The sequence below is a fragment of the Oncorhynchus kisutch genome, linkage group LG7, assembly GCF_002021735.2.
Source record: "Oncorhynchus kisutch isolate 150728-3 linkage group LG7, Okis_V2, whole genome shotgun sequence".
NCBI classification, from domain to species: Eukaryota; Metazoa; Chordata; class Actinopteri; order Salmoniformes; family Salmonidae; genus Oncorhynchus; species Oncorhynchus kisutch.
The window spans coordinates 23,957,382-23,976,353 of NC_034180.2; the positions used below are offsets into that span (position 1 = coordinate 23,957,382).

The 18,972-nt window shown below is 45.8% G+C and overlaps 2 protein-coding genes across 13 annotated transcripts in view; both read left to right on the forward strand.

Moving 5' to 3' along the window:
- Positions 1-13,261, forward strand: part of heatr5a (HEAT repeat containing 5a) — a 28,143-nt gene extending 14,882 nt beyond the window's left edge. Inside the window, exons 19-36 of one of the 2 annotated variants that reach the window (XM_020487756.2) lie at positions 456-615; positions 831-1,020; positions 1,284-1,453; positions 1,766-1,792; positions 3,124-3,268; positions 3,472-3,651; positions 3,851-4,084; positions 4,381-4,559; positions 4,650-4,718; positions 4,837-5,016; positions 5,340-5,592; positions 7,091-7,330; positions 7,461-7,736; positions 7,946-8,221; positions 8,634-8,876; positions 9,173-9,324; positions 9,552-9,762; positions 9,924-13,261. In XM_020487756.2, coding sequence (XP_020343345.1) covers positions 456-615; positions 831-1,020; positions 1,284-1,453; positions 1,766-1,792; positions 3,124-3,268; positions 3,472-3,651; positions 3,851-4,084; positions 4,381-4,559; positions 4,650-4,718; positions 4,837-5,016; positions 5,340-5,592; positions 7,091-7,330; positions 7,461-7,736; positions 7,946-8,221; positions 8,634-8,876; positions 9,173-9,324; positions 9,552-9,762; positions 9,924-10,225 — 3,487 coding nt within the window. In that variant the 3' untranslated portion in view covers positions 10,226-13,261. The remainder of the gene's footprint in view (positions 1-455; positions 616-830; positions 1,021-1,283; positions 1,454-1,765; positions 1,793-3,123; positions 3,269-3,471; positions 3,652-3,850; positions 4,085-4,380; positions 4,560-4,649; positions 4,719-4,836; positions 5,017-5,339; positions 5,593-7,090; positions 7,331-7,460; positions 7,737-7,945; positions 8,222-8,633; positions 8,877-9,172; positions 9,325-9,551; positions 9,763-9,923) is intronic. The other variant, XM_020487757.2, reaches the window with a different exon arrangement.
- Positions 13,262-13,500: 239 nt separating this feature from the next.
- Positions 13,501-18,972, forward strand: part of hectd1 (HECT domain containing 1) — a 28,136-nt gene continuing 22,664 nt past the window's right edge. For 5 of the 11 annotated variants that reach the window (XM_031828703.1, XM_031828706.1, XM_031828708.1 and 2 more), the window contains exons 1-7: positions 13,502-13,737; positions 15,647-15,930; positions 16,211-16,445; positions 16,913-17,140; positions 17,350-17,631; positions 18,166-18,436; positions 18,799-18,875. In XM_031828703.1, the coding sequence (XP_031684563.1) occupies positions 15,791-15,930; positions 16,211-16,445; positions 16,913-17,140; positions 17,350-17,631; positions 18,166-18,436; positions 18,799-18,875 (1,233 nt within the window). In that variant the 5' untranslated portion in view covers positions 13,502-13,737; positions 15,647-15,790. Of the gene's footprint in view, positions 13,738-13,763; positions 13,867-15,646; positions 15,931-16,210; positions 16,446-16,912; positions 17,141-17,349; positions 17,632-18,165; positions 18,437-18,798; positions 18,876-18,972 lie in introns of those variants that run through there. The other 6 variants (XM_020487758.2, XM_031828710.1, XM_031828707.1 and 3 more) reach the window with 3 other exon arrangements.

Genomic DNA, 18,972 nt, shown 5'->3' on the forward strand with positions numbered 1-18,972 from the left:
AGTCCCTGCCCATATTCCCGAAAATATCTGAAACCCTTCCTCTTCAAGGAAGTATTTTAAATGAATCTCATGGTGCTGTGATGTGGTTGTCTAAGAGTATAGTTTTGACACATTTTAACTTCTCTTCTTCTGTGGTATTCCTCCCTCTCAGCCCTGCTGGACACGGTGATCTCAGTTCTGCTCCACCCCAGTGGATCTTAATAAGAATGTGCTAATTGTCAGATCTCTGGATAAGAGCTTCTGCTAAATTACTCAAGTGGAAAATATAAATGTACTAGCACACTGGCACCAGTCTCAAAATATCAACCAGGATCGGTGATATTGCAATGCCTTGCATTGACCATTTTAGGGTGTGTTCTAAGTTAATGTTGTGACGTTTGTGTGTTGGTTGGACATCCGTTTAGCAGTTGGACACTGCATAGGACCTCAGATTGATCCCATCTCACCCCCACCAGGTTGAAGACAGCCCGGGATGCTGTGACTCGTACGGGTCATGCCCTGGCGCTGGGTTCCCTGTACCGCTATGTAGGGGGCATCAGCTCTCCCCAGCACTTGTCTGCCTGTGTGGGCATCCTCTTCACCCTGTCCCAGGACAGCACCTCCCCCGAGGTCCAGGTACAGTAATGATTACCAAGCAGATTTACTTCAGAGTTTGTTTCTACCGCCACACACAAAACAGCGGTTTACAAACGTTCCAGAAGTATGAACGGACCCTTTGCGTCACTTCCACAGCTTAAAAAGACATTGAAAAGGTATAACCGGAAACAGTCTCTGTCAACATGTAGAGTTGTCTCAACCAATGACTCTTGTTTCCTCTTTGTCTGTACCAGAGGTGGGCGCTGCACTCTCTGTCCATGGTGATAGATCATGCTGGTCCTTTGTACCATGGCCATGTGGAGGCTAGCTTCACCCTGGTGCTGAGGTTGCTGCTGTCTATCCCCCCTACCCACGTAGAGGTCCACCAGAGCCTGGGCCGCTGCCTCAACGCCCTCGTCACCACTCTGGGACCTGACCTACAAGGTGACTCTACTCACCTCATAGTCACACACTGAGTCACTGGGAAGTAGAAATCTAATACCAGAGAAAATACATTTGATTTCTTGGATTGTATTGCAAAATGTAATATTCATAATATTGCTGCATGTAATTCATAATTTCACTCAATATCCAGCTTTCACCTTTTCTATGTTCTTTTTGTTGTAAGACTGTAGAACTGGCACTACACAGTAGGTGTGCCCTAACCCTGGTATGTGTATTAGTGTCTGACCCATTCTGTGCCCCAGGCGAGGGCCAGTCTGTGTCGGCCCTGCGGACGTCGTGCCTGGTGGGCTGTGCGGTGATGCAGGACAGTCCAGACTGTCTAGTCGAGGCCCAGGCCATCTCCTGTCTGCAGCAGCTGCACATGTTCGCCCCGCGTCACGTCAACCTGGCGAGCCTGGTGCCCAGCCTCTGTGTGAGTAGTGGCCCCAAGCTAATCCTGAACTGTGCCAAGGTTCTAGGTAGCTAATGCTAATGAGAAGCTGTTTCATACCTAGGTCGATAATTAGCTAATGTCATTCCTGGCTAATGCTAAGCTATTGAGTTAAGGATTCTATTAGTCTCAGGCAGCAATCAGTCATGCACACACTCACTTCAACACGCCTCTCTGTCTGTCGGGCAAATTACGTGATCAATTTCGTTTTAAACTTGTTAAGCCATATTGTCCCAGTGAGTGTTTCTGTAGTGGCTTCCTCTGTAGTGACCGTGTGTATTCTCTCTCATACAGGGAATCTTGTTGGATTATTCTATGTTGGTAGGTTCTTTCCCCTGCCTGCAGGAGTTGCGGTGTCAAGTTGTATTTTGCTATTGGCACTGCTCCTACTTTCTTAGCAGTGTTTTCTTTGTCACCCTGTTGATTTTCACTTTGGTTGTCTTTTTCTTGTCATTTTGGTTCTCTTCTGTGAGTTTGAACTAACCCTATCAGGCATCCACAGCGAGCATGAGCCGATTCCCTCCCTCACAGCCCTCTACTCCACGGGTAGTGCCAAGGATTTGTTTTTGCGTCAGTGGCTCTTTTCTCAAAATCCTCCTTTCTTCACACTGGATGGCTATTCGGATCACTAGTGTAGGTCAAGGGGTAAAAACAGTCCCCCACGAGCCTCTGTCAACTGCTTGTTGCTCTATTTATCGGAGTAGTGTGTTCTACTATCAGTTCTGAGGAATGATGACCTTTGACCAAATGACCATACAAGCTATAAAGACTGATCTGATGACACAGGTCTAAATAGCATCAATCAAATAGCATCAATCAAATATAAAGTAGTCACTGGCACAAGTAAAACTATCCTTCACAGTTCCTCTGATTTCCCACACTCCTCTAGCCTGGTCCCAGATCGGTTTGTGCTGTCTTGCCAACTCAGGCGTGACCGTGACCATAGGAGTTGGCAAGACGGAACAGGTAGATCTGGGACCAGGCGAATCCTCTGGAAAGGCTTCTGTTTGTTTGATATGACAGGGTGATTAACAGCATCATGGTACCAGGGAGGACTGGTCAATAGTGTCCTCTCCCAGAGAGCTAATAACATTTCTATTGCTCGTTGTTTGTCGTCTATCGTCTGTGTTGGAACTCACACACTGCTCTATTTTCTGTTCCCCCTGGTTTGATATGATTTTCCAGTTAGCAGGCCAAATGATTTTGGATACAGTTGTTGACACACAAACTGAAAATAATTGCTTTTAGCTGAAATATCTCTATTTCGGTTTCGCTCGCTGCTCACAGCAATTATTTGTATCCGTTCCAACATGATGTTTAGCTGAAAATGAATATGGCCACAACTTATCTATGATAGTGTTTCTACTGGGGTTTTGAACAGAGTAGTCAGACTGTTAACATAGATGGACTGGGCCCTTGTAATGAGATCTCACTCTCAGTTCACGTCTGTCCTGTTTATTAATTCAGTTATATTTCAACCAAAGTGCTAATCACTTCTTGATGATGGGATGTACTACTTTGACTTTAAAACAGACAGAATGGTCACCCTCTCTACCTGTGTTTAGTACCTCTATGTAGTCCTCATATGCTGAGTTGCTTAAGTGTGTGTGTGTGTCTCTGCGTGTGCGTATATGCTTGGTGTGTGTGTGTAGGTGAACCTGTGCAGCTCGTACCTGTCTCTGCGTCGTGCTGTGGTGGCCTGTCTCAGACAGCTGGCCCAGAAGGAAGCCCTGGAGGTGTCTGAGCATGCTGTGGCCCTTGTCAAGGAGCTGCCCCGCAGGGACAACACACATCTTGGTGAGACAAAAAAAACACACACTTTGAGACACAAACACACTGAGATACAAGCCGAGATGTCTGGTCACTTTACCTTCACCAGCAAATCTATCATTTTCTTGTAATGCTCAGCATGTGCAAATGGACTTAATTAACAGACATTAAGTAGCTTAATAATATGCTGTAGAGAAGCCCCATTGTGACCAGTGTCTCCTCCTCCACAGATGTGACCATTAAGGAGGTGGGCCTGGAGGGGGCTCTGTTCAGCCTGCTGGACCGGGAGTCAGACCCCCGTCTCTGTCAGGACATCCAGGAGACTCTGGTCCATATGATGAGTTCCATCGCCACGGGGAAACTGGCCCACTGGCTCAAACTCTGCAAAGACGTCCTGTCTGCCTCTGCAGGTGGGTGTGATGTCAAACGGAAGAGACGTCCTTCTCTTTCTGTTACTGGGTGTAGTGTTCTACCCAACAAGGCCGATGTCAAAGGGACTTTATTTGACGCCAAATATTCTCCTTACTGATGCAATCTATCGCATGGATGTAGTTTAAGTTGATGGCTATACTACTTCACCCCAGCTGTCTCTGTGGTTTGTTGTGTCAGAATCCACAGCCCCGGTAGAGACCAACCAGGAGGAGGAGGGAGAGAGGGACGACGACGCGTCAGTCTTCCACGCCACGTCAGAGTCCAGCGGGCCCTTCACCAACCTGCGCTGGTCCACGCGGGTCTTCGCTGTGGAGTGCGTGTGTCGCATCATCGCCCTGTGTGAGAGCCACGGACACCCTGCCCACTTCGACATGGCCCTGGCCCAGGAGCACCGCCTGCATGAGTCCACCGGTGAGGGAAGCCATTTTGTGGGAACTTACCTACCTTATGAGCTGTTTTCAATAGTGTCCCTGCTCTGACAAAGGTCATTATAGACTGAAAGCTTAGCAAATTAAAACTCTGCTTAGACTTTTGTCAGATGGAATTTCAGTCCTTTTCCACCTGCTACTCTTCCTAACAAAAAAATGCATTGTTTAATCACACATTCTATTCAAATGGCATCTTGTGGAGCATCTAGATGCCATTTCCATGTGTTATTTAACATCTGTTCACATGTCATATATATCCTACCCTCTCTTCCCTGCCAGACTTCCTGGTCCTTCACCTGGCTGCCCTGATCCGCATGGCCTTCATGGCTGCCACTGACCACAGTGACAAGCTGAGGCTCTCTGGCCTACAGACTCTACTGGTCATCATCCGCAAGTTCGCTGCCATCCCAGAGCCGGAGTTCCCTGGCCACGTCATCCTGGAGCAGTATCAGGCTAACGTGAGTCTCTGTCATGTCTTCTACTACCACGGATGGGGGAATGAGCGTTCCAGCCTTATTCAAAGACTCCTCTCTCTTTTTAATGCGTAGGTTGGAGCTGCTCTGAGACCAGCCTTTACTGCAGACGCACCTCCTGATGTGACAGCCAAAGCCTGCCAGGTGTGGCCATCTAGTGCTCTGTACTTTATTTTCTACTTTTAACAAATAATGATTGAATATGGTCCTCTGATTTGAGCTATCACTGAATAAATAGTCTTTCCACTGTGCTGCCTGACAGGTGTGCAGTGCGTGGATCGCCAGTGGGGTGGTCAGTGATCTGAGGGATCTGAGGAGGGTGCATCAGCTCCTGGCCTCTTCGCTGGTCAAGGTCCAGGCAGGGAAGGAGGTGCCCAGTCAGCTCTACAATGAGGGAACATCCACCATGGAGACACTGGCTGTGCTCAAGGCCTGGGCTGAGGTAAGTCATTGCTGGCTGATCCCAGTCCAAGCCTGTCATCCATCAACACTTGCATTTAAAAGCCACATCCTCTACTAGTTGAACTCCTGGTTGAAGTCACTGTCATTCCAGTACAGGTTTAGTCTCGTGCTGTTTCTTTTGGCACTTTCTATATCCTCCACTGTGTCTATGTGCAACAGAGTTGAAAATTCATCCCAGACACATGACACATACAGACACTTTTACTAGGGACAGTTTGTTCATCCTGACTGCTAATTGGTTGTCTGGTTATTTCTATACTGCACATCTAATAATATTAACACTGTGTTTGTCTCCTCTCCCAGGTGTACATTGTGGCGGTGCAGAGCAGCAGTAGACCGAGGGAGAGCCCCATCCCAGGGCCAGGCCCAGGGAGGCAGGGTGAGCAGGCTGCTTCTCCCTTGCTAGAGGAGGACTGTGGGGGGGCTGAAGGGCCAGGGCTGCTGACGCTGGTCCAGACTGACCTGGCTACGCTGAGCCGTCTGTGGCTGGCTGCCCTACAGGACTACGTTCTCCTCACCCTCCCCCAGGACTACTCGGCACAGCTACCCGCTACAGGTGAGGTCACCGTAAGGGCCGCAGGCTACAGGTGGTGTTCTAGATCTGGTGGGGTTGTATGTGTTACACACTGGGAAGAGGGTAGATCATGTAGGCAGATGCTCTGTAGTGATGTTAAGTTTGGCTCTTTTTACTGATTCGGGATCTTTTTGACTCGTTCAGTCTAAAGGACTCTTTTTCGACCCATTTCGTTCATTTGATTCAGTCATGCTCAGAGCATGCAGGACCCCCTATCGGTGAACGATGAACTGAAAACTCAAGAGTCATGATTCTACAAAGCCTCTCGTTCACAACAAGGGGCTTATTGGAGCTGTCATTTGTGACTGAGACTTGTAAAAATCATGCTTTAAACAATGTACATTTGTTGATTGCTAGGCATACAAGAAAGATGGTCTTGGTACATTTGAAACGAGGTCTAGTTGTGGCCACAACCAGGCTAGATTGTGAACGACTCTTGGCGGTATACATTACTTGACTGCAGTGAGGGTGATGGGCACAATATTGTTTGCAAACTGCAGCCCACCAAACGATTCGTGTTGGAGTGTGTTGAGCAGAGGCTGTGTATGTTTTGGTTCTACAAAGCTGTGTCCGTAACATTCAATAAATTGCGTGGCGCAAGAATGAATGCAATCTATTATCCGTTCTACAATTTTTTTATTCTCTATGCTGCCTGCAGCTGGTTCTATTTTGCCTGCGGGCCTATGGACCTGGGGCTTTCTTACCCGGACCCAATATGGATACATTTTTTTAAATATGTTAGACCCGTTCTGTGTAGACCTGGTCGGATCCAGGGAAGCAGCAGCAAAGACCATTTTGAAGCTACTTTATTAACTAGAACTGATAAAGCATGAGGGAGAGGAGGTAGAGAGAGGTGACACTGGGTGTGACTGTAGCCTAGTACCACTTTGATGACTTATGATTGGCCAACATCAACGACAAGCTACACGCGCCACTCTCGTGAGCAGCAAAAAGCAGCAGCATAAATTATACAATTTCTCTCTACTGCAGCAGTCGTGTTCAGATCTATATGGATCCTTCTGGACAAGTCAGTTAAAATTACACATACCCGAGACCCGTGACAATCATATCAGATTCAACCCAGACCCGTGGACATTTTATTTAGAATTCTGGATCCGGACCCTCTTCGGTATTCGGGTCCAGGTGGATCCGTGAAGACCTCGAGCGCATATATGACCGACACAGACAGTTTGTCGGAGCACGTCACCGGAAGAGCGCGTATTAATCCTGCTGTAGAATGCATTGCGGCCAACAGGTCAAACAAATTACTAAAATGAACGAGTCACTCGGAAAAACGAGTCATGACTCTCGAGTCAGTAAAAATTCAAAAAGAATTCAAAAAGAATGAATAATTTGCGAACGGCACATCACTAATGCTGTGGTTTATTAATTTAAGTGTGCACTGTAGTTAACATATGTATCGTTGATGGGAAATTGCATTGATCTAACCTTTGTGTGTGTGTGTGTGCACGAGCATCAGGAGGGACATTCTACACAGCAGAGACAGCGGAGCAGGCCAGACCCCACTACTGCAGCTCCTGGGCTCCCATCCTCCATGCCACGGCCTTGTGGCTCAACAGCACTGGTTTCATCATGGTGGATGACGGCCCTGCCAACCTGTCCCGGCCCGTTACCCCCACCTCCATGGGCCAGTCCACCTCCCTGGCCTCCGTCAAGTCCCCTGAGGACATCAGCTCTGACCGACTCCACCTCATCCTGAGTGAGAAGCAATGGACCTGACACAAGGGCACTTTTCTATGAATATCCTTCTTACAAAAAGAAGCTTTTGAAGCAGGTGATCTTTGTAGTTGGAGATATTTTTTGATGCGTCGTGTTTTCCCTGTCTGTAGGCATCAGTGTGGAGTTCCTGTGCTCTCCTCACTCCCATGACCAGATGGAGAACATCTCCTCCTGCCTCCAGGCCCTGCAGGCTCTGCTAGAGGTCTCCTGGCCCCGGTCAAAAGTCGGCAATGACCAGGTGTTGAGTGTGGAACTGCTGAGCGTGCTTCACAGGCTGATTGTGACGCGGGAGGCCCCAGGGGTGCAGCTGGCCGTGCTGGAACTGGTTAGACAGGTGGTGTGTGCTGCCCAGGAGCACGTCAAGGAGAAACGCCACAGTGCTGAGGGTGAGTGTGGAGCAGGAACACTTGCCTTGTATGCGTGATCGATCAAGGAAGTAACCGCAATTTCAAAAAGTTATGTCTCTGCCTGTGGCCCTTCTCAGTTGTTGACGGGGGTGTTACCAACTTTAGCACATGTGTTCTACCACTGCAAGGTAGGACATTGTATTTTTTTTTTAAATGTGTGTGTGTCTCTCACTCTATCTCTCCCTCAGTGGATGACGGGGCAGCAGAGAAGGAGACGGTTCCTGAGTTTGGGGAGGGCCGGGACACCGGCGGCCTGGTTCCAGGCAGGTCTCTAGTGTTCGGGGCCCTGGAGCTGTGCCTGTGTGTGCTGGTGCGTAAACTGCCCCAGCTCAGCCCCAAGCTGGCCGGCAGCCCTAGCGGGGGCCAGGGAGGTTCGTCCTTGAGTCTGAGTGACAGTGACTGCAGACAAGTGGCGGCTGCTCTGGCCATCCTGTCTGACCTACCATCCATCTGCTCTCCTGACGGTAAGCCAAACTGGGCCTGATAATCAGGACTTAGCTCAATTCAACCAAGTCAGGAAGTAAACGGACATTCCAATTTCAATCCCAATGAAGGGAATTGGAATTTCAGTTAACGTCCTAAATTAAAGTAGAATATACCCCAGCACTGCTGCTAAATGCCAACAGCACAGAGAGTAGGTCAATATCATGATACATCGTTAATTGAGTCATTGAGAGTGATTGATTGATTGTTATTTGATCAGTTGATCACAAATGGAAGAATACTCATTTGCAAATGAATGCGTTAAAGCCCTTTTAGAAACAACTTGATCTCGTTTAAAGGATGATCACTCAGGCTGATTAAACATTCTCGTCACTTCTCGTCTTTTCTATGACGCTGTGGTTAATGGTTACCCTCTCTCTTCTCCTCCCATAGGTAGTGTCTCCATTCTGCCTACACTAATGTACCTGTTGATGGGGGTGCTGAGGGAGTTGGTCCAGCAGCCTTGTGGTGGTGGAGCTGGGGGTGGTGAGGCTCTGGGCCTGGTAGTGCCTGCAGCCCTGCAGGCCCTGAGAGCTGTGCTCTCCTCCCCTATGAGTCGCTCAGAGAAGAGCCGCGGGGCCTGGGCCCACCTGCTGCGCTGTGCTCTCAACACCCTGCTGGACTTCTGGGATTCTGGTACGGCGTCAGGGACGGGAGGGCACTTCACATAGAAAACATAATCACACACGCACACAGTCAGGGAAGACACGGGAGGCCCCTTCATTCAGAAACCAGCCTCCAGCAAATGTCATGGCCTTTTGGTTTGAAAGTCTACACATACGCAATCAGATTTTAAGTTCTTCAATTGCTTTCCAAGTTTAGCCTTGGGTTTAGAAATCAAAATGTGGTTTAGAATGCATAATTAAATTAGAAGTTAAATAAGATTCCAGCTGGATGTATGATTCGCTTTGTGTTCTGGTCTCTGTTGACAGATAAGCCCAACCCTGTAGTGGATGAGGTTAGTCTGTTGACAGCTCTCACCATCTTCCTGCTGACTGCCAGTCCTGAGGTCACCACAGCCCAGCCATTGCAGACACGCTGCATAGACAAGTTTAAAGCCAGTCTGGAGTCTAAGGACCCTGTGGTAAGTCGGCACTAAGTAGTTCCAACAAAATACAAAACGGAGGGGGAAAAAGCACCTTTTTAGGACTCCTTGGTGACACTGTTTTTATGATGACTCAAGTTACTGTTCAAAGTTCCTCGGTATTACATTCTCTTCAAGCATTCAATGCAAAGAGGTTCTTCCCAATAATTAGCATATTTAAAGGCTGTATCCACAGCTGATTCTACACCTTCTTTACGCTTCCTCAGGTGCTCAGTAGGAGTTACCAGTTGCTGATGTCAGTGTTCCAGAGCAAGACCGGGGTGGCGGTGCCCTTCATCCAGGGCCTGGGGAGCTGTGTGGTGGGACACCTGCAGGGGGTGGAGAGGAGGAGGCCCCAGAGCTCCAAAGAGCTCCAGGCCATCCAGGATGGAGTCAGGGCCCTAGAGGCTCTGGTGTTCGCTGCCGACGAGATGCACCGTGAGTAGGCTAGGTTATCTCAGACTCTTGACTGCTGTGGTCATTCGAGTGGTGAAGATTATTTGTCTTTTTCTGGATAGGTTATTTTCCTTTCCAGTTTTTCTGTCTCTGTCCCATGATGAGGTCTTATTCGGGTTGTGTTTTGACCTTTTGACCTCCAGGTCCCCAGCTAGTGGCCATTCTCCTTCCCATCCTCATCTCCTTTCTACTGGATGAGAATGCCCTGTCCTCTGCCCCCGCGCCCGCCCGCACCCTGCATGAGTCAGCCCTGCAGGACCTGATGCGCATCGGCCCCCAGCACTCGTCCGTCTTCAAGGCCCTCATGGCCTCTTCGCCCCACATGAAATCCAGGCTGGAGGCTGCTGTAAAGGGCAACCAGGAGAGTGTCAACGCCAAGGCCACACAACTTCAAGTACCCAGCAAGACCTCGCCCAGCATTCAACTCAAGACCAATTTTCTGTGAGCCTTTATATAGTGAAATGAATGCTTAGTTATCGTGAGCGGACAAGAAACAGCCACACGTTATATTATAGTGTCGTTATCATAGTAGCATACTTACCGCATTAGGATTGTAATAATCACTAAAGCCAGGCACAGATCAAGGACAAGACAGTGCAGTATTTCATCATTTTAGTTTGGCAGACAGTCAAAATTAAGTTTTGGACGTTAAGTTTAATTTCATGGTACAATAGGTGTTCATTTGAACTGTTTAACCTCTATGAGGGAATGACAACAGAGTAAAGACAATGTTATCATTGGACGTAGATTCCTAACCAGGGAGCTCAAATGCTGCTGGTAGGTCTTACAGACAGCAAAGGTCTGGGGTTGGAGTCGTAGACCATCTGGGGTTGGAGTCGTAGCCCATCTGGGATGTATTCATTAGTGCAAAGTGTAGCAAAACATTTTGCAACAGAAAACAAAAACAAGTGCTTCTTAAGGAGAAATTCAGGTAGGTCCCTCCATGTTTCGACCCATTTTTCTTCTGTGTGAATACACCCCTGTTCAATCAGTGAGGGAAACATTCGTTCACTTCTAACCATATAATTTCTATTCACATCTAAACTTTGCGTGGCATCCACATGCTTGGATGTCTACATTATTAGTTTTGTGTTAGATTACATATCATTTGAATGGCTGTCATCATATTAAGTAGAGAGGCAGTATATATGTATATACACACACACAGGGACACAAACACACTACCAGTCAAAAGTTTTGGAACACCTACTCATTCAAGGGTTTTTCTTTATTTTTACTATTTTCTACATTGTAGTGAAGACATCAAAACTATGAATTAACACATATGGAATCTTGTAGTAACCAAAACAGTGTTAATATATTTTTATTTGTTTATCTTCAAAATAGCCGCCATTTGACTTGATGATAGCTTTGCACACTCTTGGCATTCTCTCAACGAGCTTCACCTGGAATACTTTTCCAAAAGTATTGAAGGAGTTCCCACATATGCTGAGCACTTGTTGGCTGCTTTTCCTTCACTCTGCGGTCGAACTCATCCCAAACCATCTCAATTGAATTGAGGTCGGGTGATTGTGGAGGCCAGGTTATCTGATGCAGCACCATCACTCTCCTTGGTCAAATAGCCCTTACACAGCCTGAAGGTGTGTTGGGTTATTGTCCTGTTGAAAAACAAATGATAGTCCCACTAAGCCCATACCAGATGGGATGGCGTATTGCTGTAGAATGTTGTGGTTGCCATGCTGGTTAAGTGTGCCTTGAATTATAAACAAATCACAGACGGTGGTACCAGCAAAGCACCATCACACCTCCTCCTCCATGCTTTACGGTGGGAAATACACATGCAGAGATCATCCGTTCACCCACACCGCTTCTCACAATGACACGGCGGTTGGAACCAAATATCTCCCATTTGGACTCCAGACCAAAGGACAAATTTCCATCGGTCTAATGTCTGTGACTTGAACTCTGTGAAGCATCTATTTTCTAAGGCTGGTAACTAATGAACATATCCTCTGCAGCAGAGGGAACTCTGGGTCTTCCTTTCCTGTGGCGGTCCTCATGAGAGCCAGTTTCATCAAAGTGCTTGATGGTTTTTGCGACTGTACTTGAAGAAAGTAATTGAAATTTTCCGGATTGACTGACCTTCATGTTTTAAAGTAATGATGGTCTGTCATTTCTCTTTGCTTATTTGTGCTGTTCTTGCCATAATATGGACTTGGTCTTTTTCTGTAGCCCCCCCACCTTGTCACAACACAACTGATTGGCTCAACCGCATTGAGGAAAGAAATTCCACTTTTTATTTTTTAAGAAGGCACACCTTTTAATTGAAATGCATTCCAGGTGACTAACTCATGAAGCTGGTTGAGAGAATGCCACGTGTGTGCAGAGCTGTAATTAAGGCACAGGGTGGCTTTTTGAAGAATCTCAAATATAACATATATTTAGATTTGTTTAACACTTCTTTTTTTTTGGTTACTTCACGATTCCATAGGTATTATTTCATAGTTTTGACGTCTTCACTATTATTCTACAATGTAGAAAATAGTCCAAACAAAAACTCTTGAACAAGTAGGTGTTCTAAAACTTTTGTGTGGTGTGGATGTATGTATGACATTCTGCAACGTAAGCTGAAAGAGATACGGCATACATTTACTGTCATAATGGAAGTGTTGATGGAAAATAAAAAGCTCCAGTAACTTTATTCTCCAACACAACTTAGGTTTGAATTGCCATGGCAATATACAGGAAAAGCAATGTAAACTACCATGTACTGAATAGTATTCTTTTTGTTTTGTTTAAGACTAAACCAACTGTCTACAGAGCAGTGTGTCCACAGAACAATAAAATCACTGCACTGATGTTCTTGAAATGGCATTGCACTTAACATACTGTTTGTTGTAGCTACATGTCCAGCAAGCAATCAAAACGTTATGAAGTTAACATTATAATGGTCATAATCTTAGTACTGTATTATGGTCACTGAGTACATTAAAAAGGGCTGCATAGGGATCCAGTTAGCAAGTAGTCAGTTAGCAGCATTACTATCATAATCCTCTTTGTTTTTAATCAATGTTCATGTTAAGTTACCATACAAAAGTATCCTGGATGGCTGAGTGTGGAAGAATGTATGTTAAATCCATTTCTGGTTTAAAGGGACACTGATCAGAATGAGGATTTATGAAATGGATGCAAGTGTCAATATCAATCAAATGCAATGAAAAGAGAATTGACAGTATGATAATGGATATCAATCATGGGATGATGATCAGAAAGTTAACGCTACAAATGAGAGTTTCTGCAATAACAAATCTGGTACAGAGGACATTGTCCTGCTTTCAGCTTGGCTTTTGCTCAGGCTGTTTGACACTTTCATACTGTAGCTGTGTGGATACTATAAAATAATAGTCTGTATGTAATGTAACCTGTCATTTTATTTTGTAAACTGTACAAATGAAAATATTGGTTGAATAAACACATTTTCTAATGGCAGTGTTATCAATAAAGCCTACATTTCCTTTAATCATTGCTTCATTTGTCTATAACACATGAGGTATGACACCATATGCATGTATTTAGCCTTTTCTGACTGCCTGTAATATTCAAGAATGATACCAATTTGAGTATGCCCAATGAAGATAGTTACCCTAGAATGTTGGGGGGCCACAGTGGGGTCCATCGTTTACATAAAGTAATTATGGAAATGTGGTCTGTGCTTTTCTACGTATTGTAGCGCCGCCTTCCATAACGTGAATGGAGTATACACTAGGACGCTTCGTAGCCTCGTGATACATACGACGGAGAGCCAACTGTGTTACCGCAACGGCTCTCCATTTCGCTCGGATGTGTGTATTGCATTACCGTCCACTTTGACCTTAATGTCTCGGTAAAAATACCTAGGAATTAAGCTGTTTTTTTGTTGCTTAGGTTCGCTTGTTCCTCTACATACTAATTGGTTTGATCGACCGTCATTTTCTTCTCGTCAGCTGCTGAAAGACGGTGAGTGATTATCTTATATGTTGGTGCTGTAAACCAAGCGACCCAGTTTTTCCTATGTGCTGTGACTGACGGAACTGTGGCGGCCTTGGGCTCTCCTGGAACTGAAGCCTCGCGGATTATGTGTTCATGGTCAGGCCATGTATTATAACATTGTAACTGTTATTACGACCGTGGTTTGAACTATTCAGTATTTTCCAATTATCAAAATATGCATGTTGGCTAGTAAATATGTTCTGCTTGTAATGTAATTGTTTAATTTTAGACAACTAGCTAACGAGACACCGAGTTAACGTTAGCTAATCTGAACAGCGTTAGGAGTTAACTGTTAGATAACGTTAGTTACACTGACAAACATCGGCTTGTTGTAGCCAATTGGCTAAAACTAATATGCAGAGATCAACTAGAAAAGCAAAATTTTGCCTGTTGGTGTACTTTCTATACAGTCCGCTATGTTTAGATTCCCTCCTACCACACACTTAGCTTGAAGTAGCTAACTAGTATTTAATATACTAGAGCCTTTAACCGGTCACCAGTTACTTGCTAACAAACGTAACAATCCCTAGCTAGCTATTTAGCTAAATATAGCCGAAAGTGAACTACATTAACCTAACTGACTACAGTACTAAAAGAAACAATCCCTAGCTAGCTAGTCAATTTAGCTAAATATAGCCAAAAGTGAACTACATTAACGTAACTGACTACAGTACTAAAATAAACCATCCCTAGCTAGCTAGTCAATTTAGCTAAATATAGCCACAAGTGAACTACATTAACGTATGACTACAGTACTAAAATACAGTTTATGGAAGAACAACATCAGATAATAATGTAGCTAACTGGTCAACGTTATGACGTGTCTTCGTGGACAGATGGCTATGCTGATAGAGCTGGGCTAGCTAGCGAGTCAGTAACGGTGGGGGCCGTATCTAGAGCTAGCAACTGGTACCTTGTTTATGTTTGTTAACTATGCAGTTTAGCTTGTTTGTACCTGACAGTACGATTTTTATACTGCCAATTTTTTTAGCTAGCTAGGTTGTCTGTCACAACTGCAACGTCAGTAGCTTGTCAATTACAGTAGCTAACAGTAGCAAGCTAACTTAGTCATGTAGCTAACGTTAGCTGGCCTGCAGTGGCAGTAAAAATGAACCAAGTCATGATCTAACTAGCTAGCTAGATAGGCCTATTTTAAAGAACTGCTGACTTGAACATATTTGCTGTCCTTTATGGCGATATTTGTGACATTAGGTACTATAATAATGATGATCATGTCACTTTAGTGAAGAGATGTCTGCACATAGGCTTAATTAGTGTCTCTATTTGTCAGACTGTAAATAATGAAAGGTGGATCAATTCTACTTACCTACAATACTTTTTGGGACTTTCTGTTTGTATCTCAAAGGAAATGGAACCTAGGCCTAAATCCTACACAACAGCTCAATACAACCTCTTGGGTTGCTAGAGTCATAGAAACCTCAAGCACTCTGTCAATTTGTGATTAATCTGTTGATAAGCTGATCTGCCCCTAGCCTGTAGCCATCCAGGCTCAAACAAAGGAGAAAGTTCTGCTGTTAATCAGTGTAGTCCACCCCCCAACTGAAAATATTTGATCTCACTATTGTGTTGAGATGGTACCTCCACTCTACATACAGAAGCCGAAGAACAGGTTTTGTGCCCCACTTATTTTCCTGAGAGGAAAAGTCAGTTGTTTAGTTATTTATACCAATTACCTTGTTTCAGCTGTTACACATAAACTAGCTACACACCTTTGTTGTTCTGATTTACCCAACATAATCCCATTGGCAACTGCAAATTTGAGGCAGACATGATTAAACTAAATGCCTGCTTTCTCTACCCCTCTCTTTCTACCTTCTCTCTCCCATCCCTCCCTCTGTCTCCCTTCCTCCCCCAGGTGAAGGAGGACTTCATGACACACGGGAGGGAGCATTGATTGGACCTATCAGTGTTTTCGCCATCCAGCGGATGAGTCCCCAGCTCAGCCCACAGCAGTGATTGGGCTAGGTGCCAGATAGGGAGCTGTAGCAGGGGGGTGATCATGGCGGACGTGGACCCAGACACCTTGCTGGAGTGGCTCCAGATGGGCCAGGGAGATGAGAGGGACATGCAGCTGATTGCCCTGGAGCAGCTCTGCATGCTGCTGCTCATGTCTGACAATGTGGACCGCTGCTTCGAGACGTGAGTCAGACACACACAATCGACTGTTGATCTCACAAATGTCAACTGTTGGGCTCACAAACATCTCTCAAACATCCCAAGCTGTTATCCTCAACAATATGACAATGCAGTGCTTATACAAACTGTGTATAATGACAAAACAACAACTCCTTTTATGTGATTACCGAGTCATGCACAGCTGCTTGTTTATACATGTTATTCAAGAGGTACATAAGAGGTCTTCTAATGGGATAAATAAAAGTTTTATAATAAAAAAATGTCCTCTGTCCTCTTCTCCCAGGTGTCCCCCACGCACCTTCCTCCCAGCCCTGTGTAAGATCTTCCTGGACGAGAGCGCTCCAGACAACGTGCTGGAGGTGACGGCCCGCGCCATCACATACTACCTGGACGTGTCGGCTGAATGCACCCGCAGGATCGTTGGCGTGGAGGGGGCTATCAAGGCACTGTGTAACCGCCTGGTGGTGGTGGAGCTCAACAACAGGACCAGCAGAGACCTGGCAGAGCAGTGTGTCAAGGTATGCTTTTTTTATTATGAAAATGATCCTGACGAAGACTCCGTTAGGGAACATCATACCAGTGTGGAGATCTAGTTTTTGGTTCTACATTATTCAATTATGCCCCTTGCCTTTTTCATTTAGCATGTGATCAACTGGTGGCTTCAGGCTCCCTTTCACTGTTTACGCAAGAGAACGTTCTTTCCCTTTTACCGGAGACGTTTTATTCAAATCAGAAGATGCAAATGAAGCCTTGAATATGCAGGTCATATTTCCTCTATCTGTAGTGTACACAACAAGTATATATGTTTGAGGAAGGGCTTATTTGTTGTAGAATAATAGAGAACATGCTCACTCTCAAAAGTAGTCGGGTGCTGTGTACAGGCCATAGTGAGATTGACCACACACCATAAAATAACGCCGTAAATAATCAATAATGAATGTATTATTTTGTTGGCTGAACTTGTGTTTGTGGTGTCATTTGTCAGGTGCTGGAGCTGATCTGTACCAGGGAGTCTGGAGCAGTGTTTGAGGCTGGGGGTCTGAACTGTGTGCTTAGCTTCATCCGGGACAGCGGTCATCTGGTCCATAAGGACACCCTGCACTCCGCCATGGCTGTGGTGTCTCGCCTGTGCAGCAAGATGGAGCCCCAGGACTCTTCTCTGGAGACCTGCGTGGAGTCCCTCTCCAGCCTACTCAAACACGAGGACCACCAGGTGAATAGAACACCCACTCAAGAGTCATCGGTGGGGGGAGGCATCCATACACATTGGTGGTGGATGGATGAGTTTTCCCTTTACCATATAAATACTTTGATGTTCTGGAACAGTAGTATATAAATCGACTCCATTATCATCGGAAAGAAGCTCAAAGGTCTGGTTGATTCCGATGCTATTGATTTAAAATGCAACCCGTTGATCCACAGGTGTCTGACGGGGCTCTGCGCTGCTTCGCCTCTCTGGCGGACCGCTTCACCCGACGAGGGGTGGACCCGGCGCCTCTGGCCAAGCACGGGCTGACAGAAGAGCTGCTGTCCCGGATGGCTGCTGCAGGAGGCACGGTCTCCGGCCCCTCCTCCACCAGTAAACCAGGCCGGACCTCCACTGGGGCCCAACCCACAGTCGCTGATTCCAAACTTAGCAACCAGGTGTCCACCATCGTCAGCCTGCTCTCCACCCTGTGCAGAGGTTCTCCCCTCGTCACTCATGTAAGGACATTTTACAATTGGTCTTGTTTTTTTTAAGATACACAGTTACAAAACAAATTGGTCCAATATACCTTTTCTGAAATGTAATCTTCAAGGACCATCCCAAATCTCAAAGGCACTACACCCTGAGAGGAGTTTTATTAGAATGCTTTTTAAATGAAGTCCTTAGCCTTGACAAATTATTGCAGTTTGATTTGCTGCCAAATTGGTAGCTGTGTTTGGTGTTGTGTGCCCTCTGGGACACATTTCTGTATTAGTAAGAATTAATCATTTATTCCAAAACAATTTTATTGGCACAATGTTAATGTATGAACTGCAATATCTTAAAAGCTAACGGTAATAACAAACAAACAACCTTGGGAAGGATCCAGTTTCAGAATATTTCAGTAACGAGCCCTGTATTGTAATGAGAGCTATGATGAAGTGAGAATGGCTAGCGTAGGAGAGTAATGGATTGGGGTAATAATTTACAGCTGTGTTTTTGTTTTGCCTCCTCCCTGTGTGTGTGCCTGTGTGTTTCCTGTGTGTGTGTAGGATCTTCTGCGCTCTGCGCTGCCTGACTCAATGGAGAGTGCCCTGCAGGGGGATGAACGCTGTGTTCTGGACACCATGCGTCTGGTGGACCTGCTGCTGGTGCTGCTGTTCGAGGGCCGCAAGGCTCTGCCCAAATCCACCGCTGGCACAACAGGACGCATCCCGGGCCTGCGACGGCTGGACAGCTCCGGGGAGCGCTCCCACCGACAGCTCATCGACTGTATCCGCAGCAAAGACACAGATGCGCTCATCGACGCAATCGACACTGGGGGTGGGTGGATATAGGGTCAAAGGCTATGCACTATAAAGGGAATAGGGCACCATTTGGGAAGCTGACATCCTATGTTTTATTCTTCTTCCTCTTCTTAATAACTAAATGTAAATATCAGGTTGTTTATTGTTCCTGGAGGATGTTGCTGTGGTGATAACCAAAAGATACCTTTGTTATTAACACCATGTGGTGTTTGTCTGGAGGCTGCAGGGGGTTGTGGCAGAGGAAGCTTGTCCAATCAGGTGGAATGGTGCCCTTTTCCCTCATTCATTTCAGCCTTTTGTTTGTATAATGGTAGATGTATCATGTTTATGATGGCGAACACGCTTTGTCAGTTCCCCAAAATCATTCCCTTGTTTCAGCTTTTGAAGTGAATTTCATGGATGACGTTGGGCAGACTCTTTTGAACTGGGCCTCTGCGTTTGGCACACAGGAAATGGTAAGATGTTAGCTGTTATTTTTAGACTTGAGTCTGTATCCCTCCATCTCTTTACAGGGTAATTGTAATAGTTTACCCTGTACATTATGGTGGCCAT